This window comes from Esox lucius, chromosome 22 (genome assembly GCF_011004845.1).
Source record: "Esox lucius isolate fEsoLuc1 chromosome 22, fEsoLuc1.pri, whole genome shotgun sequence".
In the NCBI taxonomy this organism is placed as follows: Eukaryota; Metazoa; Chordata; class Actinopteri; order Esociformes; family Esocidae; genus Esox; species Esox lucius.
In genome coordinates, this window is record NC_047590.1 from 6,623,622 (window position 1) to 6,649,335 (window position 25,714).

Here is a 25,714-nt window from a genome sequence, read left to right on the forward strand (position 1 = left end):
TCTTACTGAGAAAAAGAGGGAAAGAAAAGACCTGCACATACTAAATAGCAAAGATGATCAGTATTGACTCTCAATACTTCAGAGAATGTTAGGAGTAGATACCGTTCGCTTGCAACTTGCCTCTTTGATGGAGCAGCGTGCATTCCGTTGAGTCTTTGCATGTCGAATCTAAACCTGGAAACATGTAGATGTTCGTCGTTATGAATTGCGTTTGAATAGCGCAGGTGAGGCATTTAACCATTTTTTTCTGTGTTATTCCGCAGTCATCGATGTGTATGGGTTATGGTAGTTAAATGACTGCGATGAGAGGTACGCTTATTACGAATATTACAATGTGTTTAAAACTGTGCCAAGGAACAGCATACACCGAGAATGGTAAAAACCTTAGTGACTTTCATTACGATATGACTATTGCTTTAATTGCGAAGTTGCCCGCATAAAGTGTTATCGTTTGTGTGCATTTTTCATGTGCTTTCGGTTCAAATATTGTTTTTAATTTCTAATATTGGAATATTTAACAATATTTTGTAACAACAGTCATTATTCCTGCAGTTAATTGAATTCCATTGTAAACCTAATGATGGTTGTTGAGTCAACACGAGCTGCCATGCGTGAAGGCTTAGTTTTAATCAGCGTTAAGTCAATTTGAATAGAAGTCAGAGAATAGGCTACAGCACAGAATTCCTAAACACGTTGTGTACTAATCTTGTGCAAATGTTTCTGACATCTTAAATAATCCAAAAGAAATGTAGTCCTCTGTGGAGATTTGAGTTCTGCATCCTAATTGCTTCTGGGTCCATGACACTTCACCATTTTACCGCTGTGATATCATTTGGTTTGAGGTGGATGGAGAGTGCTGTGTGGCCAGAGTGCCGACCAGTTGATAGGTAGGCTGAGGATGACCGATCACAGTCCCATAGCCCTTCTCTGGGCTTCCTCCAACACCAGTCTGTGCCAGTCCCAGTGGCCTGACTCTCCGGGTCAGTTTCTCTATGTACCACCTGACCATAGACTACGGCCACTGGCCCCAGATCTGTCTATAGCTCATCCACCTCTCACGGTCGCGATGTCTCCGCTGGACATCTGTGAACATCTGGTGTGGGGAACGACCTGGCCCCTCCCTTGTGGGCTTCACTTTGAGACAAATGGCAGCTGTGTGTGCGCGCATGTGTGTGTGCGTGTGTGTCTGTAAACCCCCATCACCTGCCTGACACTGTTTTCATTCATCCCACACAGATTTGTTTATCTCAAATCAACCCCTTACTCAGGGGTCTGGTTCTACCTATTTTTCTCATCACAATAAAAAAAACATGGTGTAGACACCCCTCTATAGAGGGCGATTTGTGCAGTAAATTAGAGCCCTTCTGGAGTGCAATAGCGCCACTGTCTGATATTCATCATCTTCTGGCAGTAGGCTCTAATTACCACGAAATATGCTGTTCATTGTCACATGAAGTGAACCGGTCCTGGAGGCTGCCTGGTTAGGATGTTGGGGTCAGCCGCAATGAGGATCAAATCTTATGAACATAAACTGCAAGAATACTACAGAAGTGTTATTGAACTATTTAAATTAAATACCTATCAAGAAAGGAACTGTTTTTCTCCAGTGATTCATTGAGTAGGATACTCACATGAAACCCCAGAAGAGATGTGAAAAAATTTAATAGAAGGAACATATTGCCTACAGAGGGTTTGATTGTAATCAATATTTATTACACTGCTAATACTCTGGACACTTTTTTTTTCTTTGTTTAATTTCCTTTTATAATTCCAATTTAAACTTCAGATTGGGGAAATAACATTGTGCAAACACTCAAAGATATTATCTGACACGTACAAGTCTACAAATGTAATGTAAAACCTGCTGTGTTTTATCTCAGGGCCCAACAACCATTACCTGTCAAGCTCGATATTCTACCTCAGAACTGAAAATATGTACTTGACGGCAGCTGTGTCGAGGCGCTAAAGCCAAACAGACAGCCAGAAACACAAGCAGCCTTCCAGTCCGCTCTGAGGCATCTGCACTGTCCTAAAATCTCCCCTTTTTCACAAACATGCCTTTAGGAATGGGTTTAGAATTGTTTGGTTTTGGGCTGGTCTGCAGGCTGTTTCGTGGCAGCCCTGCCCAGAATGTAGAAATTATGATTGTAATTGACGAGGGTGGAGCTTATGTACCATGACATCAACCACTTGCCCTGGTAAACATTTTCTCTGAGCATCTTCCCCATTTAAAATGTCAAATCAGTCCTCAACATTGAGGTAAGCAATCGATTAGTATTAGCTCATTGCGCCTTATCAAGTGCGTTTCTCACAAATGCTTGATGAGAACCTTTTCCAGAATGTTTTTTCTTTTTTTCTTCTGCAATGTTCGAACAATCAGTAAATCTGAAGGGGGCGTATTGCCTTTACCAAAGCATAAGCTGGACCACCCTTTTCCTAGTTTTCCCCTGAAAACCAGAATTTCCATTTGTGTAGGATACTGCAAAGGTTGACCCCAAAACAAGATTCATGACAAATTGATAACCTGTGTTTTTCTACCTAAAGCCAGCAGCATGGAAAGGCTGATGTCCTGCTGTTCCTTATCATTCAAGAACTAGACACAAAGCTCCTTGATAAAAGCTGATACCAGGTAAAACCAGTCCACACATGACGAGAAAGCAATTCTGTATCTATGAAGAAGGTGAGATCTGAGGCAGACTGTTTGAATGGGATAGCATCAGGACTAGGTCACGGGAGTTGGACTTGATCATTAGCGGCCCATGTGATGTGACTCACTTTGTACACACATTTTTATTTTGTCAATCTTGAGTTGGTTCAAACATTTTAACTTAATGGTTAATGCTCCTTCCCTCACTCGTGAACAAGACCCCTAGATACTTAAACTCCTCCACTTGAGGCAGGCACTCTCCACCAACCTGAAGTGGGCAAGCCACCCTTTTCCGACTGAGGACCATGGCCTCGGATTTGGAGGTACTGATTTTCATCCCCACCGCTTCACACTCGGCTGCAAACCGTCCCAGTGCATGCTGAAGGTCCTGGTTAGAAGGGGCCAACACGACAACATCATCTGCAAAGAGCAGAGACGAAATCGTGTGGTCCCCAAACCTGACACCCTCCGGCCCCTGGCTGCGCCTAGAAATTCTGTCCATAAAAATTACAAACAGAACCGGTGACAAAGGGCAGCCCTGCCGGAGTCCAACATGCACTGGGAACAAGTCTGACTTACTGCCGGCAATGCGGACCAAGCTCCTGCTTCGGTTGTATAGGGACCTGACAGCCCTTAGCAAAGGACCCAGGACCCCATATTCCCCAAGCACCCTCCACAAGATGCCGCGAGGGACACAGTCGAATGCCTTCTCCAAATCCACAAAACACATGTGGATTGGTTGGGCAAACTCCCATGAACCCTCCAACACCCCGTAGAGGGTATAGAGCTGGTCCAGTGTTCCACGGCCCGGACGAAAACCACACTGTTCCTCCTGAATCCGAGGTTCTACTATCGGCCGTATTCTCCTCTCCAGAACCCTGGCATAGACTTTCCCGGGGAGGCTGAGAAGTGTGATCCCCCTATAGTTGGAACACACCCTCCGGTCCCCCTTCTTAAAAAGAGGGACCACCACCCCGGTCTGCCATCCCAGAGGCACTGTCCCCGACCGCCACGCGATGTTGCACAGGCGTGTCAACCAAGACAGCCCCACAACATCCAGAGACTTGAGGTACTCAGGGCGGATCTCATCCACCCCCGGTGCCTTGCCACCGAGGAGTTTCTTGACCACCTCTGTGACTTCAGCCCGGGTGATGGACGAGTCCACCACTGAGCCCTCATCCTCTGCTTCCTCAATGGAAGACATGTCAGCGGGATTGAGGAGATCCTCGAAGTACTCCTTCCACCGCCCGACGACATCCTCAGTTGAGGTCAACAGCTGCCCACCTCTACTGTAAACAGCGTTGGTAGGGCACTGTTTCCCTCTCCTGAGGCGCCGGATGGTTTGCCAGAATCTCTTCGAGGCCAGCCGATAGTCCTTCTCCATGGCCTCACCGAACTCCTCCCAGGCCCGAGTTTTTGCCTCCACAACCACCCGGGCTGCAGCCCGCTTGGCCTGTCGGTACCCGTCAGCTGCCTCAGGAGTCCCACAAGCCAACCAGGCCTGATAGGACTCCTTCTTCAGCTTGACGGCATCCCTTACTTCCGGTGTCCACCACCGGGTTCGGGGATTGCCGCCTCGACAGGCACCGGAGACCTTACGGCCACAGCTCCGAGCGGCCGCTTCGACAATGGCGGTGGAGAACATGGTCCACTCGGACTCAATATCTCCAACCTCCCTCGGGATCCAGTCGAAGCTCTGCCGGAGGTGGGAGTTAAAGATCTCTCTGACAGGAGACTCGGCCAGACGTTCCCAGCAGACCCTTACAGTACGCTTGGGCCTGCCGAGTCTGTCCAGCTTCCTCCCCCACCATCGGATCCAACTCACCACCAGGTGGTGATCAGTTGACAGCTCCGCCCCTCTCTTCACCCGAGTGTCCAAGACATACGGCCGCAGGTCAGATGAGACGACAACAAAGTCGATCATCGACCTGCGGCCTAGGGTGTCCTGGTGCCACGTGCACTGATGGACACCCTTATGCTTGAACATGGTGTTCGTTATGGACAAACTGTGACTAGCACAGAAGTCCAATAACTGAACACCACTCGGGTTCAGATCAGGGGGGCCGTTCCTCCCAATCACGCCCCTCCAGGTGTCACTGTCGTTGCCCACGTGGGCGTTGAAGTCCCCCAGTAGAACAATAGAGTCCCCAGTCGGAGCACTTTCCAGCACCCCTCCCAGAGACTCCAAGAAGGTCGGGTACTCTGCACTGCGGTTCGGCCCGTAGGCACAAACAACAGTGAGAGACCTATCCCCGACCCGTAGGCGCAGGGAAACGACCCTCTCGTTCACCGGGGTAAACTCCAACACATGGCGGCAGAGCTGGGGAGCTATGAGCAAACCCACACCAGCCCGCCGCCTCTCACCATGGGCAACTCCAGAGTGGTGAAGAGTCCATCCTCTCTCAAGGAGTGTGGTTCCAGAGCCCAAGCCGTGCGTAGAGGTGATCCCGACTACCTCTAATCGGAACCTCTCAACCTCACGCACTAACTCAGGCTCCTTCCCCGCCAGCGAGGTGACATTCCACGTCCCTAGAGCCAGTTTCTGTGTCCAGAGATCGGGTTGTCTAGGCCCCTGCCTTCGACTGCCGCCCGATCCTCTTTGCACCGGCCCCTTATGGTCCCTCCTGTGGGTGGTGAGCCCACGGGAGGGCGGCCCCACGTCACCCGTTCGGGCTGAGCCCGGCCGGGCCCCATGGGGGAAGGCCCGGCCACCAGGCGCTCGCATTCGAGCCCCAACCCCGGGCCTGGCTCCGGGGTGGGGCCCCGGCTGCGCCATACCGGGCGACGTCACGGTACTCAATTTTATTCTTCATTAAGGGGTTTTGAACCGCTCTTAGTCTGACCCGTCGCCTAAGACCTGTTTGCCTTGGGAGACCCTACCAGGGGCATATAGCCCCAGACAACATAGCTCCTAGGGTCACTCGGGTACTCAAACCCCTCCACCACGTTAAGGTGGCAGTTCTTGGAGGGGTCTAGGGGTCTTGTTCACGAGTGAGGGAAGGATGGAACGGGAGATTGACAGACGGATCGGTGCAGCTTCTGCAGTAATGCAGTCGATGTATCGGTCTGTCGTGGTGAAGAAAGAGCTGAGCCGCAAGGCGAAGCTCTCGATTTACCAGTCAATCTACGTTCCTACTCTCACCTATGGTCATGAGCTTTGGGTCATGACCGAAAGGACAAGATCCCGGATACAGGCGGCCGAAATGAGTTTTCTCCGCAGGGTGGCTGGGCGATCCCTTAGAGATAGGGTGAGAAGCTCGGTCACCCGGGAGGAGCTCAGAGTAGAGCCGTTGCTCCTCCACATCGAGAGGGGTCAGCTGAGGTGGCTTGGGCATCTTTTTCGGATGCCTCCGGAACGCCTTCCTGGGAAGGTGTTCCGGTCCCATCCCACCGGGAGGAGACCCCGGGGAAGACCTAGGACACGCTGGAGGGACTATGTCTCCCGGCTGGCCTGGGAACGCCTCGGTGTCCCCCCGGAAGAGCTAGAGGAAGTGTCTGGGGAGAGGGAAGTCTGGGCATCCCTGCTTAGACTGCTGCCCCCGCGACCCGGCCCCGGATAAGCGGTAGAAGATGGATGGATGGTTAATGCCCATTGATTATTGATAAATATAGTGAATGAAAGAGAATGAGCTTAGTAACTGTTGTACCCAATCAGAGCCCAAAATGCTTCACGTAAACCAACACTCTACAGGGTAATAACATGGTTCAAACTGTAACTTGAATATCCTAGATGGTCAGTTTGTGTCTGTGATTTGGGAGAGTTGCTTTCTTTTCTACCGTCTCAGCATTTTATGGAAACGGGGACAGGGATGATGCTTTGTGATTGCCTGAACTGCTGATTCCTGCTATTGTCTAAAGCTTTAAAAACCAACACGGAAGCCTGCTGTTTTCATGCTGACGTTAGATGTCGGTGTCCGTGTGCCCTAGTGTGGTCCAGCAGTCAAAGTTCCTGCCTCTGGTGCACAGGAACTACTGCAGCAACTGCATGGATTTGAATCCCCCTTTCAGCAAACTCTAGCTCCTATACCACCACTTTTCTGTTCAGTAAAGCAAAAAAAAAGTCCTGAACAGAAGACCTCCAACCCCTGTAAGGTTGGTGTCACGTGAATTAAATAATTTTATGGCCGCCCAGAATTAATTTAATGTCTTCCGAAATCCTCTCTTCATGGGGAACATAATACATTTCTCCCTTTCCTCCGGATGTGTACCAAACTCACTAAAAATAGCGGGAACAAATCTACTGGATCCCGACATATTAAACAATTAAAGGCCAATATCGAACCTCCCCTTCCTCTCAAAAATCGTAGAAAAATGTGTTTCCCAACAACCAAATGCCTTCCTGAAGACAAATAACATTTATGAAATGCTCCAGTCTGGTTTCAGATCCCATCATAGTTCTGAGACTGCATTCGTGAAGGTAACAAATAACCTTCTAATGGCCTCAGACAAAGGTTCCGCATCCGTCCTGTTGCTTCTTGATCGGAATGCTGCTTTTGACACTATTGATCACTCCCTTCTCTTAGAGAGACTGGAAACCCATATTGGGCTATGTGGACTATGTTCTAGCCTGGTTTAAATCTTATTTATCTGAAAGATAAGTTTGTTAGTGTGGATGGAATATCCTCTGACAAGTCAAAGGTATGCTTTGGTGTTCCTCAAGGCTCGGTTCTGGGCCCATTATTGTTCTCACTATATATGCTGCCTCTGGGCGATGTAATCCGAAATCACAATGTAAATTTTCACTGTTATGCTGATGACACACAGTTATATATTTCAAAGAAAGCATGGAGAAGCCCCAAAATTAGCTACTTTGTAAGCATGCGTTTCAGATATTAGGAAGTGGATGACAGAGAGCTTCTTGCTCTTAAACTCAAGAAAAACAGAAATGCTTGTTTTAGGACCCAAAATACAAAGAACGTTGTTAGCAGATCTCACTGTGAACCTCGATTGCTGCATAGTTGTATCCCAAAAAACTGTAAGAAACCTTGGCGTTACCCTTGACCCTGACCTCTCCTTTGATGAACACATAAAATATGTCTTGAGTTACTTCTTTTCATCTTTGAAACATTGCAAAAATACTGCAATGCTCTTCTTTCCGGTTACCCTGACAAATCAATAAATGAACTTCAATTATTGCTGCACACGGCTGCTAGAATCCTAAGTAGGACAAACAAAATTGAACACATTACTCCTGTACTAGCGTCCTTACACTGGCTGCCTGTTAGGGATAGGGCTGACACTGGCCTATTCCGGGTAGGGCCACAGTGTCGCCGGATCCCCCAGTCTCAGTTCCAAGGTCTTATGCTGCTATACTATTGTGCTGGGGGATTGGGTCAGTTCACCTTCCCCACTAAGTTCCCCATGAGGTCCTGGTCCACACCTGTGGAGTACCTGGTTTGGGGGGCCCGTTGCTGTCCCTGTCCTTGTCCATCTGGTCATACTTCTGACCTAGTCTAAATTTAAATAGACTCTGGATTTAGCCCACATGCATTTATTAATTATTCCAATTGGAGTCTTAATATCTCACCTGGCTCAGCCAGAAGAGGACTGGTCACCCCTCTGAGCCTGGGTCCTCTCTAGGTTTCTTCCTAAAATTCAGCCTTCTTAGGGAGTTTTTCCCTAGTCACTGAAATTCAACACTACTGTTGTTTGCTCCTTGGGGCTCTGTAAAAGCACTTTGTGACAACTGCTGTTGTAAAAAGGGCTTTATAAACACATTTGATTGATTGAATGATGGGGAAACCTCCCGGTGCTGTTGGTGGTGTCTGTGGTTTTTGTGGGTTTGCGGGCTAGTTTTTTTGTTTTGTTTGTTTGTTTGAGAGCGATGGATGGATGGATGGATGGAGTGCACACGTGTGTACTGCGAGGGAAACCAGGGGGCTGAGTGCCAAACACCGCCTTTGGTCTATTGTTAGACCAGCTGCTGTGTGAAGAGGGCCAGCGGTCGGTTCAGATCCCAACCAGACCAGAGCTGAAGATCCCTATCTGTTGCCTATCTACCACAGGGTATAATATCTGCTTTGTCTCTGATGGTGTATACGGTGGGAACCGCAAGCTTGTTTTAAGCAATATTCTTTATTTATACAAGGTAATCCACGGCCAATGTCTGTTTCGCGGCTGACCTCTAAAACACACATTAAGAAGAAAGCTTTTTTTAGGTTAGGTACTCCGGTTTCTGCATGACTGCTTTCTCAAGGTCAGTGAATCCCAGCCAGCTGAAGTGTTCGTTAAACCATTTATTGGACAACTATGCACAGCAATGTACATGCAATGTCTTGGCGTTTAGGTTCTGCTCCTCTGGGGTAACTCACTTCCATCACGTGATCATGTATGCGATACTACCCACAATAAAATAACTGTAATATTATTAATAGCAATCCCCATAGGCAATGAGTGAGGTATGCTGTGCTGACACCCCCCCCCCCCCCCTGAACAGAGGAAACACAAAACCAAACAGGTGGAGGCTCAGGTGTTGGGTGGATTTGCACCCGGGTGCTAGTATAACCATCATCATATCAGACTGAGTGAGTAACCTGCTGATTAAATAAACGGGTGTAAATTCTGATATTTTGATAGGAGCGATCCGACGTCAGCCGATGCAGCACTGACCAATTACCACTCTGGTTTCCTGGCTGAACTGGCTATGCTACTTTAGAAGACGAAGATGTGTGCAAAAATCTGCACCAGCAAGAAAACGCAAGGCAGAATGACAGAATGAATCCAGTCTGAGTTCCATAGCCGCCAAGCCCCTAACCCCTGAAGTATATACTGTATGTATACTGCATGTACAGCAAATATTTAAACATGTCAGGGTGTGATATTGGCAATATACACTGGCTAAAGGTTGTTCTTACAGATGGCACAACTTGGCAATATTTATCACAAACACCCTGGGGAGAGAGTGTGTGTGTGTTGACTTAGATCATGTACTGAATTTAGCGTCTCATTGTTTCAGGGTGTTGTGACAATACGACGCACAGGCAGCTAAATCATGCTTGTTTCCACCCATGTCACCCCCCAGGGGTGTAGGGATTTGTTAGTAGCTGCTTGGAGAGAAAGCAGCGGGCCAGTCAGGTTCATCCTGGGGAAAGATTGTCTCTGATTTGGGACAAGCACATGACCTCTGACCTGTTTGTCCTTAGTGTGGGCGGGATGTTGTTGTGGAATACGGATCCGTTTTGGCCAGTCAGCTTTCCATGCTGTCCACGAGGCTTTGTTGTGGTGGATATATAGTCGGTGTCAGTAGAGATGCCAGTACAGATTTCATTCACAGTGTTGTTGGCTAAAAACAAGGCTTCACAAGCTAGATTTTTTCCCATGCCACTCTTAATTCTACTTAAATCCTGCTTTAGAGACTAGCTCAAGCACAATTGAATCGAACAAAGATCTCTCTCTGTCTCTCTCCACCTAATACTGCCAGCAGAATATCAATTTGTCTTTGCTATTTTCTCTTTCGCTGCCCCCTTCCCCTTCCAGTCGTGTTTTTCCTTTCTGGGCCCCATTGACAGTGTCTGCAGGCAGACATAGAATTCCCAATGCTGATCGAGATTAATATTTCTGTTTAGCCTTCCACTGCACCAGCTCACTGAAGGAGATGGAAGACCCTTTGAAGATGTTTTGTTGGGGCACAAAGGCATTGGCTGGGTGGTTACCTGCCTGGCCCAGCCCTGCAATGTACTATGCCTTTGAAGAGGAATCCACAGTCCTATCTGACTACAGCAACAATATGCATCATCCGTGGAGTTTCCAGCTACACGTCAGGAAGTGGCACAGCCAAGGTTTCAACATTGCCTTTGGTGGTTAACTTGGCTTTTCTGTAGATCTCTTAATAATTGCAGATGTTTTTTTCCCCCGCAATCCCAACCAGATCCTGTTTCCACTGAAAATAATTAGCCCCAGCGCATGATGCTGCCACCACCATGCTTGACATTAGGCACTATGAACCAACCAGAGAATCTTTTTTTTTTTCATGCTCTCAGAATCAGGTGGCATGTCATATCTTTTACTGGCGATTGGCTTCTGTCTAGCCACTTTACCATAAAGGCCTGATTGATAGTGCTGTAGAATGGTTTCTCGCCTTGACCAAGGCCCTTTGCCCATTACTAGTTTTGGCTGAACAGCCAGCTTTAATGAGGGTCTTGGTTGTTTCAAACTTTTTCCATTTCACACTGATTGAGCCCGCTGTGTTCTTGAGAATTTTCAATGCTTTAGCAATTTTTTCCTTCCCCAGATGCATTCTTCCCCAGATGCCTCAAATAATTTAGTGATGCAGAACTATGGACAGATCCTAGGATTCCACGGCTTGGTTATTGCTGACATGCACTTTTTATGTAGACTCGTGTGCCTTTCTAAATCACGTCCAATCAATTTAATTTGCGGTATTGTGTGTAGATTGATGGAAAACACTGATAGTCTATAAAATAAGGCACTGACAGTTTATTTCAAGATCTGTCATGATTCGTCTTGATTTCAGCCTTTACAAAAACCAAAGTTTCATTAGTAATAAGAGTTTCTATACTTAACATATAGGTGGGCTTTTGGCTGCATGTGCTCTGCACACTGATTAGCTGAATATACTCATTCTTGCTTGATAGCAGACGTGAATCACCAAAAGCTGATAATTCTAAAAATGCTTTCCTTTTAAATACTTTATTTGCTGTGAAAACTTCCCTTTATGGAGACATTGCTATTCATACTTAATTAATAAAAACCAAAGACATTTTCCTACTTTGAAGCTGTTTACGTAGTTAATCAGGTTTGCTTCGTCTCCAAGTACTTACCATCCAATCTTATTACAACTCTGTTTCCAAAAAGTTGGGATGCTGCATAAATGCCAATGCCAAATGCCAATGATGTGCAAATAATTTATCCCTGTATTTAATTGAAAATAGTACAAAGACAGCATATTGAATGTTGAAACTGAACAATTATATTGTTTTTGGGAAAATAAATGTTGAATTTGATGCCAGCAACACGTTTCAAAATAAGTGGGGACAGGGGCATTTTTACCACTGTGTTGCATCACCACTTCTTTTAACAATATTCTGTAAGCATTTGGGAACTGAGGAGACCAACTGCTGTAGTGCTGAAAGTGAAATATTTTCACATTCTTGCTGGATATGGGATTTGATATAGCTGTTCAGTTTGGGGTCTCCTTTGTTGTATTTTTCGTTTCATAATGCGCCAAATGTTTTCAGTGGGTGACAGGTCTGGACTGCAGGGCAGTTTAGCATCAAGACACTTTTTTACAATGGAGCCAAGCTTTTGCAATATGTGCAGAATGTGTTTTGACATTTCCTTAATAAGCATGGCCTTCCCTGAAAAAGATGTCTGGATGGAGGCATATGTTGCTCCAAAACCTGTATATATTGTTCAGCATTAATGGTGCCTTAACAGATGTGCAAGTCATTTATGCCATGTGCACTAATACACCCCCATACCATCATGGATGCTGGACTTTGAACGGTGCGCTGATAAAATGGATGGGCCCTCTCCTCTTTAGTCGGGGGATGCAGCATCCATGAGTCCCTAAATAATTTAATATTTTGATTTGTCAGACCACAGGGCAGTTTCCCACTTTACCTTTGTGTCACACCCTGATGTGTTTCACCTGTTGTTTTGTCCCCGCCCATCACCAGGTGTCCCCGGTTCCCTATTAGCCCTGTGTACTTAAACCCTGTTCTCTGTTTGGCAGTTGCCAGATCGTCTTGTCCCGTACAGTCGTTTCCAGCGTTCTATGTGTTCATCAGCCAGTCTACCTGTCCTTCTATTCCCCGGTTACGACCCTTGCCTGTCCCCCACCACGAGTCTGCCTGCCCTCTCCTGTACCTTCGACCATCCGACCGCCCGACAACGAACACTGCCTGTCCCCCACCACGAGCCTGCCTGCCCTCTCCTGTACCTTCGACCATCCGACCGCCCGACAACGAACACTGCCTGTCCCCCACCACGAGCCTGCCTGCCCTCTCCTGTACCTTCGACCATCCGACCGCCCGACAACGAACACTGCCTGTCCACCACTACGAGCCTGCCCACTGCCTGGTTGTTCAATAAATACTTTGGACCGCCCTCCTCTGCCTCTGTGTCCGCATTTGGGTCCCCACCTGTGCACCGTTGTGTCACTTTGTCCATCTTAAATTAGCTTGGGCCCAGAGAAGGTGGTGGCGGTTCTGGATCTTGTTAATATAAGGTTTCTTCATTGCATGCTAGATTTTATAACTTGCATTTGTGGATGCAGCGATGTACTGTGTTCACAGACAGTGGTTTTCAGAAGCGTTCATGAGCCCATACAGTGATTTCTACTATAGAAACATACCTGTTTTTAATGCAGTGCTGCCTGAGGTCCCGAAGATCAATGCCACCCAATATTGGTTTTCAGCCTTGTCCCTTGCATACATTTGAGGTCCCCGAACTCTTTGCAATTTTACGCTGAGAAACATTATTCTTCAATTGTTGCATTATTTGCCCGTGCAGTCTTTCACTGAGTGTTGAACCCATCCTCACTTCTGACAGACTCACCCTCTCTGGATTGATCTTTTAATACCCAATCGTGTTACTGATCTTTTGCTAACTGACCCTCATTTGTTGTGAGATTTTCCAGGTTTTGGTTTTTTAGCGTTACAACTTTTCCAGTCTTTTTTTAAACGTGTTGCTGGCATCAACTTCAAAGTGGGCATATCTTTTTCAAGAAACAATAACATTTCTCTGTTTCAACATTTCATATGTTTATGATTTTTCAGGTTTTCCTACTTACAAAGCATTTAAAGGTCTGTCATTTTTATCATAGGTACACTTCAACTGTGAGAGACGGAATCTAAAACAAAAATCCAGAAAATCACATTGTATGATTTTTAAATAATAAATTTGCATTTTATTACATGACAAGTATTTAATCACCTACCAACCAATAAGAATTCTGGCTACAATGTGATTTTCTGGATTTTTGTTTTAAATTCCGTCACTCACAGTTAAAGAGTACCTATGATAAAAATTACAGATTTCTACATGCTTTGTAAGTGGGAAAACCTGCAAAATCAGCAGTGTTTCAAATACTTGTTCTCCCCACTGTATGTACTATTTTCTATTGAATATAGGGTTTAAATGATTTGCACATGATTGCATTCTGTTTACATTGACATTTTATGCAGCGTCTCAACTTTTTAGAAAACGGGGTTGTACATAATCTTCAGACAAGATTCTACCAACCAATCAAATTGCCACGGTATTCGTTAGTTTCCAGGCTTTTTTGAGGGTTTTGTGGTTGTGTTCGCTGAACGTTTGCATGACTAACACACACAGGTAAGCATTTTCACAGCTGAATCTTTTTCAGTATCAGCTATTGGACAGGACATTGTTACCTAATACTGCTTAGATTTATCATTTATCTTTTTTAAATGTTTTGCATTTGATTTATATGACTACAAGCTGGAAAGAGGGCAGAGACTATAAATATAATTTAGGTCCAAACTAGTTTCAGTCATGACATTGAGTAAATCAATGAATAATTCTCAAACCACTCATGAGCTGGAAAGCGAGGGCTCAACAGCCGGATCAGTACCGATGCAAAGGGGATGAGATGTGTCAAACGGTTCCTGACGACCAACCCATTTCTTTTTAAATCAGTCATATTCAGCAGGTGTAACTTTTTTTTATGTCAGTGTATGTCATGTTTTTTTAATTTGTTTTAAATCTGGCTAGTGTGGAAATCAAGGCTGCATAATCACTGACCTCAAGGGACCCCAGTTTGGTTTTATTATTTATTATTAGTCTTTCGAAAAGTGTAAAATGTACCAGGAAATGTGGATTGATTATTGTTCTCATTTTCTCTACTGGTACAGCAGGGATTAAGGCCTTCTATTTTTATAATAGAAAGATCTGACAAAAACAGGGTGCTTTTGTGTTTCCTTTTACAAATGTTGCTGAAATGTATTTGTGTGATGTGTTTTTGAGGGGCTCCTGATTTTTGGGGACCCTAGACCTTACCCTGCGTCAGGTGACAGTCTTCAAAACAGTCTTTATCGTCCCTCCCTCCCCAGGTCCTCCCACCATGACCCCCAGGTCCTCCACCATGACCTCCAGGTCCTCCACCATGACCTCCAGGTCCTCCACCATGACCCCGACCAGGAAGCAGTGGGGTCAGCTGGTTCTGGTTGCGATGCTGGCCTGGCTGCTCATCTTTCTGGCTCTGCTCTACAACTTCGTAGACCTCCGGGCCATGGAGCCCCGCTCGCGCCCCTCGCTTGCCCACACAGAGACCCGACGTCTGGCCTCCATCCAGGGTAGCCAACGGGGCATCAGGGCCTCCAATCCGGACGTGACGTCCTCGTCTCTGCTCGCCAACCAGGATCCCGGCCCCGTACGGGAGAGGATCCGTGAGGAGGCCCGGGGAGCGGAACAGGACCCCCAGAGGAAGGCTGCTTCGTTGGCCTCCGGGGGGACCACCCGGAACACTGTGAACGGCCAGAAGGAGGGTGCGGATCAGGAAAGAGCGGAAGAACGGAAGAAGAGGGAGCGCCAGCGAATGAGAGGCAGCCTGCTAAGGGCTTACCAGCGGGGCCTGGGCGTTGGCCACAGGAGGGACAACTCCTACCTATCGCAGTCCAAGACGGTCGTCCAGCGACTGTGGCATGGCGACGCCTCCGTGGCCATGCTCATTCCGCGCCTCCAGAAGTCCATGAGAAACTGGGTGTCCCTGAACAAGCACCACGTGGCCTACAGGGGGCGGCGCGGACAAGCACAGGACGCCAGGGGCGTGCTCTGTGAGCTGAAGGAGCGGGCCAGGCTGAAGACCCTGGACGGGACGGAGCAGCCCTTCTCCGGCCTCGGCTGGGACAAGCTGGTGCCCGTGTTGACCCTCGAGCACCTGTCGGGCCAAGGGTCAAAGTTCAAGTCGTGCGCGGTGGTTGCCTCTGCCGGAGCCATGCTTCACTCCTCCCTCGGGAACGAAATTGGTAAGTGTTGTGGGACAGGTTACACGGATAAGCCGCGGCAAGATCTTTTGGTCAGGGGCTGCTGGGAATTACCACACGGAAAAGACACGTGCCCGTGTTCCACAGTAAAACGCGCCTGGCGGACAGAAAGTGCAGGCTCATCCGCTGTGGCGACGCACGTCCACGATAGAGGGCTACTACGCGGTCTCGTCAGGGGGTCCTGAGACGATCCCTGGGGGGGCAGCCCCACCCCCAACACCCCTACGTCCTGCGGCTATGTAGACTTGCGATGACGCAGTGATTCAACTCGATGATGCCTTGCAGTACTAGGGCAAAATCCATAACCAGGACAGTTTTGGGAAGATCTGATCTACCATATTTATGTAACACCTTTTGCCCCAATGTAAATAAAGACAGTGCTTTGCAGCAGTAGGTTTAATTCATCTTTAAGATTTGTACCTGAGCTGTAAAGTTCCTTGCACATACTGGTAGAGGTCTGTCAATATCAGTGTGTGGGAACACGTCCTTACTCGTCTGGCTCTTGAGACGCCGCCGCTTTGTATTCATTCAGTAGCCTTTTATTTTGATAGTATCAGATTAGCTTCTCGCTCCCCGTGGATCTGTAATTTCGATGTGATGAATAGCATGCGTGTCCTGACAAGAATGAAGAGTCCTGGCAGTAATGCAGGCCCCCTTATCAATAGAGTTTAACACCTAAAACCTCCAAGGAAAGAGGTTTGCTGCCTCCCAGTGGTAGGATTTCAGTAGTGACTCAAAACGTGAATCCCACTTGCTCTGCTTTGGGACAATTCCAGTGTATCTAGTGTCACACATACACATGAACATGATAGTGGAGGGTTAAGGGCAGAGGGGAAAAGGAAGAGGGGAGGCGGGATTTACAGAATTCTCCTGGACAAAGTTTGATGGTGGTTCTTTCTGCACCATTCACTAACACAATTGCACATGGTCTCATATGCTGTTGGATGCTTCTTAATTCTGGTCCCTGTTCTCAGATTCCCATGAGGCTGTCCTTCGCTTCAACTCTGCTCCCACAGAGGGATATGAGAATGACGTGGGCAACAAGACCACCATCCGCATCATCAACTCTCAGGTTAGACCTCCCACCCCTGTCCCACCCATCTCCCACCCCTGTCCCACCCATCTCCCCCGTTACACAAGGACCTTCTGATAGACAGAGGAATTGGTTCGGAGTAGTCCCGCCGTAGGTGTACGTGTTGGGTCGGCAGGTTGCCAAGTCTTGCCTGGGATTTCACCTTTAACCCTAAAAGGTTGCTAGATCGAATCGCGGAGTCAGGAAGTGGGATGCTGTTGTTCTTTTCGTAAGGAAGGCTGATAACCCCAATTGCCAGTTATGGCTGCATACGAGAAGTCAACGTGCCTTGTAAAAAAAACAAAAAAAAATTTCAACGTGTTGTTTTCCATCAAAGACTCCCTGAAGTGATGAAACGAGTGAGGGTGTAACTAATCCTCACCCACTCAACCCCACTGATAAGTCTCCAGCCCTCCTCCTACCACCACCCCTCAGGCTAAGTTTCATCTTGCCTACAAGTGGACGGTTGGGCTGAATACACAATCAGAAGTGAAGTGAGGAGAAAATCTCAAAACCAGCCACACACTGGCAACGTTTGTATGGACTGCATGCTGTAACTTCAGACGAGTTAATTGTACATGATAGGCTGATTCCCTGCATCATGTGAGATGGTGCTAGGTATGTGGATTACTGGGATCAGGATTAAGAGAGTCTGTCTTAATTATGCGACTGGTGCTTTGAAGGAGCTCTCCTCAATCCCCTTTAATAGATGCCCATCTGAACATTTTACAATAGGGGTGTGAAGAGAGAGAGTGTTTTTGAAAGCCTTCATTTTTTTTTGCTTGCCTCACAAACAAAAACTGAAATCAATTAAACAAGGTGAAGAAATGTCACCCTCACCGACGAGGTGTCCCTTCGCCCTGTGCTGACACAACGCTGCGTTTTTGTTAGGTTCATGCCAATTCGAGATTATTCCCAGGGGGACACAACTTCCTGAGATACACGCACAACGTACAGAATGTACAGAGAGCTTTGAGTAAAATAAATAGAGCCCTATACACCTGTTGACTTGAATGTAACCATTACACCTATATACCTCGAGTGATGCTGAATGTAACCGTTACACCTATATACCTCGAGTGATGTTGAATGTAACCGTTACACCTATATACCTCGAGTGATGTTGAATGTAACCGTTACACCTATATACCTCGAGTGATGCTGAATGTAACCGTTACACCTATATACCTCGAGTGATGTTGAATGTAACCGTTACACCTATAAACCGAGTGATGTTGAATGTAACCGTTACACCTATAAACCGAGTGATGTTGAATGTAACCGTTACACCTATATACCTTGAGTGATGTTGAATGTAACCGTTACACCTATATACCTCGAGTGATGCTGAATGTAACCGTTACACCTATATACCTCGAGTGATGCTGAATGTAACCGTTACACCTATATACCTCGAGTGATGTTGAATGTAACCGTTACACCTATATACCTCGAGTGATGTTGAATGTAACCGTTACACCTATATACCTCGAGTGATGCTGAATGTAACCGTTACACCTATATACCTCGAGTGATGCTGAATGTAACCGTTACACCTATATACCTTGAGTGATGCTGAATGTAACCGTTACACCTATATACCTCGAGTGATGCTGAATGTAACCGTTGCCCCTATGTGTTGGTTAATGTGTCTGTGTACAGATCCCAGCGCTGCCCAGGTATCACTTCAACACCAGCTCCTTGTATCAGGGCATCAGTCTGGTGGCCTGGGACCCAGCACCCTACTCTGTAGACCTGCCCAGGGTGAGTCCGTCTGCTGCCTCTCACTGTCAGAACCGTATGGGTGTGTGGGCAGGTTTTGCTTTGTATGGCTAGGACATAATATGGATGGTTGAACACATTCATTGTGACTTACCGAGAAATTGGCTTCAGACCCAGAATGGATTTTAAACAAGTCACTGTAATTTCATTTAATGCTTAAATGGTTCAGATTTGCTCAATTTCCCTTTGTGTGACTGTTGGAAGAACCAAAGGCTTTAACAACACGGTGTGTGGCATCTAGCAGCCTGAGTGAGTGACAGATCAAAGGATGACATTTGGCCCACTAAACCGTCAGCGTCAACCCATTTATGGAGCAGATGGGCTTTGTCGAGCTCTGTGTAGGTTTCTCAAACCACATTTTAGTTATGGCGGACGTTCTTTAAAGCAACTTGTGGCGAAAATGATTTAAGGATCTTGCTCAAGGGCTCCTCGACAAATGGCAAGCTGTTTCCCCTTTTACATCTATGGACCGTGCTCAAAAGTAGTGCTTTATTTAGGGAATATGGTGCCATTTTGGAAGTGTCCTTCTAATATAGAATACGGGGTTTGTTGTGCGGAAGAATCAATATCTACTTTTGACTTGCTGTGGGGAACGGGGATATGACCAGCAGCTTTGCAAACCTTGCCTTTCAAAGACCACCTGGCACGCTCTCCCGGGTTTTCACGGAAAACATCCACGCATGACTGTTTGCAATTAAACTCGGACTCTGGCGTGAGCAGTGGTCTGTGAACAGAACTCTTCCTGCGGCTTTGTAGCTCCGGGTGTTGCGAGTCCAGTCAGGTGTATGACTCCTGTTCTGCCCCGAGTCAGTCAGTACAGTTTCACAGGACCCAGGCCATCCCTGTAATACTCACACAGCAGCTACGGCGTTAAAACATACTGCAGGTCCGCAGACCGATACGACCGCGGTCCTAATTCGAGATATCTGAGGAATGCGACTCGTTTTTTCGCGTGTTGTTACAGTAGTTGTGCGGAGGCAGCCGTCACGATTGTGCCGACCGAAGTAGCAGCTTTCCGTTTAACGCCGTCCGAGATGCCCGATGCTGACAGACACTCCCTTCCTCTCTCCTCTCCAGTGGTACAGGAACCCAGACTACGACCTGTTCACACCGTACAAAGAGCGGCGGCGGCTCCACCCGAACCAGCCCTTCTACATCCTCCACCCCAAGTTCATCTGGCAGCTGTGGGACGTGATCCAGGGCAACTTCCTGGAGAGCATCCAGCCCAACCCCCCCTCCTCGGGGTTCATCGGTGAATAAGCACTCCAGACAACACCCTGGTCACCCCTCCGTCCACCTATCGGTCCTTCTGACCGCCGTCTCTAGTCGGGTCTGTTTGAGAGGGAGAACGGTTGATCACACGTGTGGTGGCAACCCTGCTTTAACTTGAGACGTCAGATGAATGGAAGGCTGGCTCGAGCCTTGGCTTGTACGAGACATGCAGCTAATGTGCACCCCCTAAATAGGAGCCGTGGCAATATTAGGGGTAAAGGGGGTAAATTGCAATGGGGGAAAATTATATCCTGAACATTGTCAGAGCAAATCAACCTGTTTTACTTTAAAATAGTGTTTTGCTGTGACATGTTCAGCATCATGCACATTTGAGTCCTGCGTCTACAGCCCTGCCATTCCAAAACCTGTGTAATAGGATTGGCACTTAGGCACCAACCAAAAGCACAAAGAATCAGGAGAGAACCGGTTCTGCTTCTAAGGTACACTTCACAGTGGCACAGACCCCCATGGTGATTCCGGAAATCCCAGCAGGAGGGCTTGAGGGGGTTGTGTTGCCCCAAGCATGCTACCTTGTTACTGGCAAACACACACACAGATAAAAACACACCGGTGCATGCTCGCATACCCAGATCCAAGGTGGGTGATCTGGTGAATGGCCCAACAAGTACTCTGGGTAATAAGAGGGTGCACACTCACAAGCTGTATCTTCCAGTGAGGCACAGCCATGACTTGATGCAGTTTAATTAACGGTGCAGGCTATTCATTTCAGTGTTTTGGCTTACGGTTAATTGGGCAGTGAGAAGCGGCGCTGCTGACGAAAGGCAAGTGTTCTGCTGCCAGCGAATGTTCAGCAGAGGCACGTCGATGCACAAAGCCAGGAACTGGACGAGCCAGGCACCGGAAGGTCTGCGTATAACTGGTTCTGGCTTGGCTTTCATCCGGCTCGGCAAATATTGGTTGGATCAGCAGTTCAGTCAAGTCAATATTGGACAATTGTCTTATGTCTTTGTTCAGTGGGAACATGGCCCCCTAGTGGACGAGACAGGAGATGCGGGCATGCAAACAGGAGCTTTTATCCTCCTCACCCGTCAGTCACTTCTGTGCTGAATGTACTTCCTGCCAAGTTTGCACAGACCACATCATAAATCATCATGCTCTTTAGCTCAGCTGTTATTGTAAATTATAAAACGGATGCTTCAAATCCTGAATCCTGATTGGCTGATAACCGGCGCTATATTGGCTATGTTCTACACACCCTTGTGCCTTATTGATTGATTAGGCTATTGATTGATTGTCTTCCGCTACATTCTGATATGTCAACTGTGTACGTCATTTTGCAGCTAGTCTTGTAGAGTTACTTCCTGGAGCAATTGAGATCAACTGCCTTATCGACCACAGATTTGTCACTTTGTCAGCTCAGGGATTCAAGAAAAAAAAGTCACGGCGACAGACTGCCGGAGTCACGGCGACAGTCCGTCTACTACTCTGGGATCTATTTATGGAACACACAAGACTGCTGTGGAGGAAAAATACAGGATTTATTAGGTTTTAATGTATCACTACCACAGACCGGACAGGAGGATATTTACACCATTACTATTTAACCCGAGTAATGATGGATAATGGATCACACTGAGGTTACAGGGGGGACGACACGGAGCAGGTCACTGTTTGGGTAGAACACACTGCTAGCCATCTGGGGGACGCTGTGGAGGGGATCACCCGCATGAGCGTGAATGAGTTCTCGGGCGACGTGACACTGCGGGCACCTCGGCCGCGTGGACAGATGTGGGACGACACCACGTAACAATTGCCTGGGCGGAGCGTCAAGGCGGAGCCTTAATGCCACAGTGGTACACTGGGTGGGGCCACATTACAGATGTCTGGTATGAGATCATATCCTGTTTCGGGGGTTGACGTCACGTGGCGGCGTGGCTCACTGGACAGCATCTCTCACGTGGCTGAAAGCGGAGTTGGGTCGAGAAGGGCTTTGGGGGGTGGTCAGGGATGTGCATGGCTGTCCACAGGAGGTGGAGTCTGGGTTGATCTGGTCACAGGCTTGGAGGTCGTTGATGCTGCCCTCCGTGTTGGCATGCTGGCTGTGGTTATGGAGGTTGGGGGTGACGGAGAGCTGGGGTGTGGCGGCTACGTTCTTGCTTTGGGCCCGTCGGTTAAGCTGGATGACGGTGGTTTTGGAGGGCATGGAGGAGACACAGTTCTCAGAGCTGGGCCCCTTGCAGTTGAACAGGATGAGGAAACACCTGTAGAACTGCAGGGGAGAGGAAAGAATGTGTTTGTTTTGTGGTGGAGTTAAATTAGTGCAAACCTTTTCTTTTTGAGAGAGAGAGAAGACCCCATTTATTCCGATGCATTTTCTGGAAACTTCACCCGAAAAGTGCATTTACACCAACCAAGGAACCTTTCACGTATTTGTTTTATTTATTAGAAAAACAATAAAATACTCAAACATTTAGTTAAGTTATATTTCTTAAAAAAGAGAAGCACCAGTGCCAGAAAATGGAAACCATCGTGTTTCGATGCAGAGATTCCCGGCGTTGGGTTTGATTCATTCATATTTGTCCTTACAATTGCAGGCATCCTCCTGATGATGTCGCTGTGCGAGGAGGTTCATGTCTATGAGTACATCCCCTCGCTGCGCCAGACCGACCTGTGTCACTACCACGAGCGGTATTACGACGCTGCCTGCACCCTGGGGGCCTACCACCCGCTACTGTACGAGAAGCTCCTAGTCCAGAAGATGAATACTGGCTCCCTGAACGACCTCAAGACCAAAGGCAAGATCACCCTACCGGGTTTCAGCTCTTTTGACTGTGGGCCGTGAACCCTTGACCTGTGGCCACCAAGCAGACTGAGAGTGACCGTTCTAACGGAGCGAGTGAAGAGGCCACGTTAACTTGGCTCTGTCGGTTTTGGGCCATGACCTCCGGGGGGGCATTTAAAAGTAGTAACAAGACAGTGAAAGTGTTTTTCTGAATAATTAAAGAGGCAAACCCTTAATTTACACGTTTCACTGAGCTGGATTAGTGAAAAGAAAAATGCTCTTGCTGCTGGGGAGGATGGCAATAGTTAGGAAGTTAAGTCATGTTATAATCTATATTGAAGCACACTCAATGGAAGTGTGTGTGTGTGTGTGTGTGTGTGTGTGTGTGTGTGTGTGTGTGTGTGTGTGTGTGTGTGTGTGTGAGTGAGTGAGTGAGTGAGTGAAAGGATGGTTCAACATTTAACCTAAGGTTTGAGTTACGAGACTGTTCTGACACATGTTCTTGTGGTGTGTCTGGCTGAAAATGTGGAAGTTATAACAGGTTGAAATACTGTACATAGGTCAAAAGCCCATTGAAAAGTAGTGCATTTTCATGTTCCAGTCATGTTTAGTTCGCTGTGATTAGAATGTTATAAAGAAATGCAATTGTAAAGAGTTTACTTGAGATGGTGGGTTTGAATATGAGCAGTTCAATTGTGATCAAAGGAATTATGTTCTCCTGTGGTTGAAAACAGTGGCAACCTTAGTTGGTCAGTTCAGGGAGCGGTTGGGTTCAGTTATTTTTAGCACTAAACAAACGCGTCCTCAGTATATACATTTATATATACTGAGGACACTTGAAACAGCATATGTATCGATGCTGTTTAAAGTGAATGCTCTTTGGTGACCAGATAGTAACCCAGACAGTTGCTCTCTTTGGCCTTCACATGATCCTACAGCCACACTAAGTAGAAAGTTCTGTGAAATACAACACAGTGAATGCAGGCAGTTCTTAATTATATTTGAGGCACAGTTATGAACTGTCTTGCCTTGTGTTTATGGACTTGATACTGTGCCAAATGATGCCTATGTGCAGGTACAGGTAATACTGTCTGTGCTACATCTTCCAGGTGTTAGCAACAACGAGCGCAAGGGAATAAGCTTCAGTTTGTTACTGTACAATGTGAATGGAACGCACAAAAAAAGACAGCAATAGAAATGTCATTTTTCTTTTTGAAACACTAAATCTGTAGATAACTAAATTGACTGGTGTAAATGTTGGCTGATCTAATGTAGCTGGAAAGCTGTAATAAAATTCACTGACACCTTTGGGTTTTTCATTGGTTTTTCAGATAATTTTCTATAGAATGAATCAGTTTGTAATAAACATAATTTGTCAGGTTTTATAAAGTACATGTCTTGTTTTTAACTGAATAAAGATCTAGTACTTGCCTTGACTAGGTGTTTTACTAAGTCCCACAATTAATGTCTGCCTACAGAAATGATTGGTGAATAATAAAGTCCTATATTATATTTAGTAAATGACAACTGGATATTTTAAAGACTCGCACATTGCAGAGAATTTTGAATAAATAGCGAATAATGATGACGACTGAAAGGGAGACCGAAATATAATTCTCCAGGGGAGGGCTGACGATTGACCAGGGAAGGGCTGAAGCTTAAACGGGTGATGTTTGACAAGGGGAGAGCGGATACTTGACCAGGGGAGGGGTGATGACCGAGGAGGACGAAGAACAGAGTTTCTGGCGAGGAATGATAACGTTCCTACTATGGATGCTGCACTCACCTGTTTGTTCATGAGGATGTAGATGAGGGGGTTGATGACGGTGCTGCTCTTGGCCATGAGGGAGGGCACGACCGTCACAATGGGGGTGATCAGGCCCGGGTGGCCAAATGTGGCCATCAGGGCGATCACGCCGTACGGCATCCAGCACAGCAGGTAGCACACCACCGTGGTGATCACCATGAAGAGGATGTGGAACTCCCGCCGTCGTGCTGCGGTCTTACGGATCCGCCCCACCTGAGAGGAAATGACCACACACACACACACACATTTTATGTATTTGATTGTACCGATGTACGGTAACGGCGACACACCGGGGCCACACTCGTTGGTGAGGTACGAGTACGATATAAACGCTCGGTATTGGACATCCCAAGATTGTAAGAAGTCCTGAAAAGGCCAACTGGAACCAGGTAAATGCTTGCCCTGGCTCTGTCAGAAAACACGTTAAATGTAACATGAGTGTACCGTAAAACAAAACACTGCGTGTCCGAAATGGGATGACTATACGTGTATGGACCTTGTATTGTTCCACAGGTATGTGTCAGACTTTCTCGTCTGTCCATCTATCAGTTTGCATTGACTTTTGGTCACCTCATTCTCACAAAGAGAGGACTGCAGCTGGAGTCTGTGCTTCAAGAACCACCACGCACAGACGTATGCAAGACATGGGTTTCAGCTGTTGCATTCCTTGTGTCAAGCCACTCTTGAACAAGACACAGCGTCAGAAGCGTCTTGCCTGGGCTAAAGACAAAAGGGACTGGACTGCTGCTGAGTTATGTTCTCTGATTAAAGTAAATTTAGCATTTCCTTTGGAAATCAAGGTCCCAGAGTCTGGAGGAAGAGAGGAGAGGCACAGAATCCACGTTGCTTGAAGTCCAGTGTAAAGTTTCCACAGTCAGTGATGGTTTGGGGTGCCATGTCTTCTGCTGGTGTTGGTCCACTGTGTTTTCTGAGGTCCAAGATCAACGCAGCCGTCTACAAGGAAGTTTTAGAGCACTTCATGCTGCCTGCTGCTGACCAACTTTATGGAGATGCAGATTTCATTTTCCAACAGGACTTGGCACCTGCACACAGTGCCAAAGCTACCAGTACCTGGTTTAAGGACCATGGTATCCCTGTTCTTAATTGGCCAGCAAACTCGCCTGACCTTAACCCTATAGAAAATCTATGGGGTATTGTGAAGAGGAAGATGCAATACACCAGACCCAACAATGCAGAAGAGCTGAAGGCCACTATCAGAGCAACATGGGCTCTCATAACACCTGAGCAGTGCCACAGACTGATGGACTCCATGCCACGCCGCATTGCTGCAGTAATTCAGGCAAAAGGAGCCCAAACTAAGTATTGAGTGCTGTACATGCTCATACTTTTCATGTTCATACTTTTCAGTTGGCCAACATTTCAAAAAATCCTTTATTTGTATTGGTCTTATGTAATATTCAAA

General features: G+C 47.0%; 2 protein-coding genes across 3 annotated transcripts in view; one reads left to right on the forward strand and one right to left on the reverse strand.

Annotated features, from left to right (window-relative positions):
- Positions 1-23,792, forward strand: LOC105022087 (beta-galactoside alpha-2,6-sialyltransferase 2). 2 transcript variants are annotated; one of them, XR_004575162.1, is made up of 7 exons: positions 1-224; positions 14,683-15,597; positions 16,590-16,687; positions 18,350-18,451; positions 19,547-19,721; positions 22,297-22,867; positions 22,925-23,792. XR_004575162.1 is itself a non-coding variant. In XM_034289793.1 (6 exons), exons 2-6 carry the CDS (start codon positions 14,694-14,696, stop codon positions 22,542-22,544), a joined length of 1,527 nt encoding a protein of 508 aa, XP_034145684.1. In that variant the 5' UTR covers positions 1-224; positions 14,683-14,693; the 3' UTR covers positions 22,545-23,792. The 2 variants fall into 2 exon arrangements, 1 of the variants encoding a protein (XP_034145684.1); XM_034289793.1 differs by having other exon boundaries at positions 22,297-23,792.
- LOC105022086 (opsin-3) overlaps positions 21,222-25,714 on the reverse strand; it is a 15,236-nt gene continuing 10,743 nt past the window's right edge. Inside the window, exons 3-4 of the mRNA XM_029116740.2 lie at positions 24,271-24,504; positions 21,222-21,971 (exon numbers count right to left, since the gene is read on the reverse strand). Coding sequence (XP_028972573.2) covers positions 21,639-21,971; positions 24,271-24,504 — 567 coding nt within the window. The 3' untranslated portion in view covers positions 21,222-21,638. The remainder of the gene's footprint in view (positions 21,972-24,270; positions 24,505-25,714) is intronic.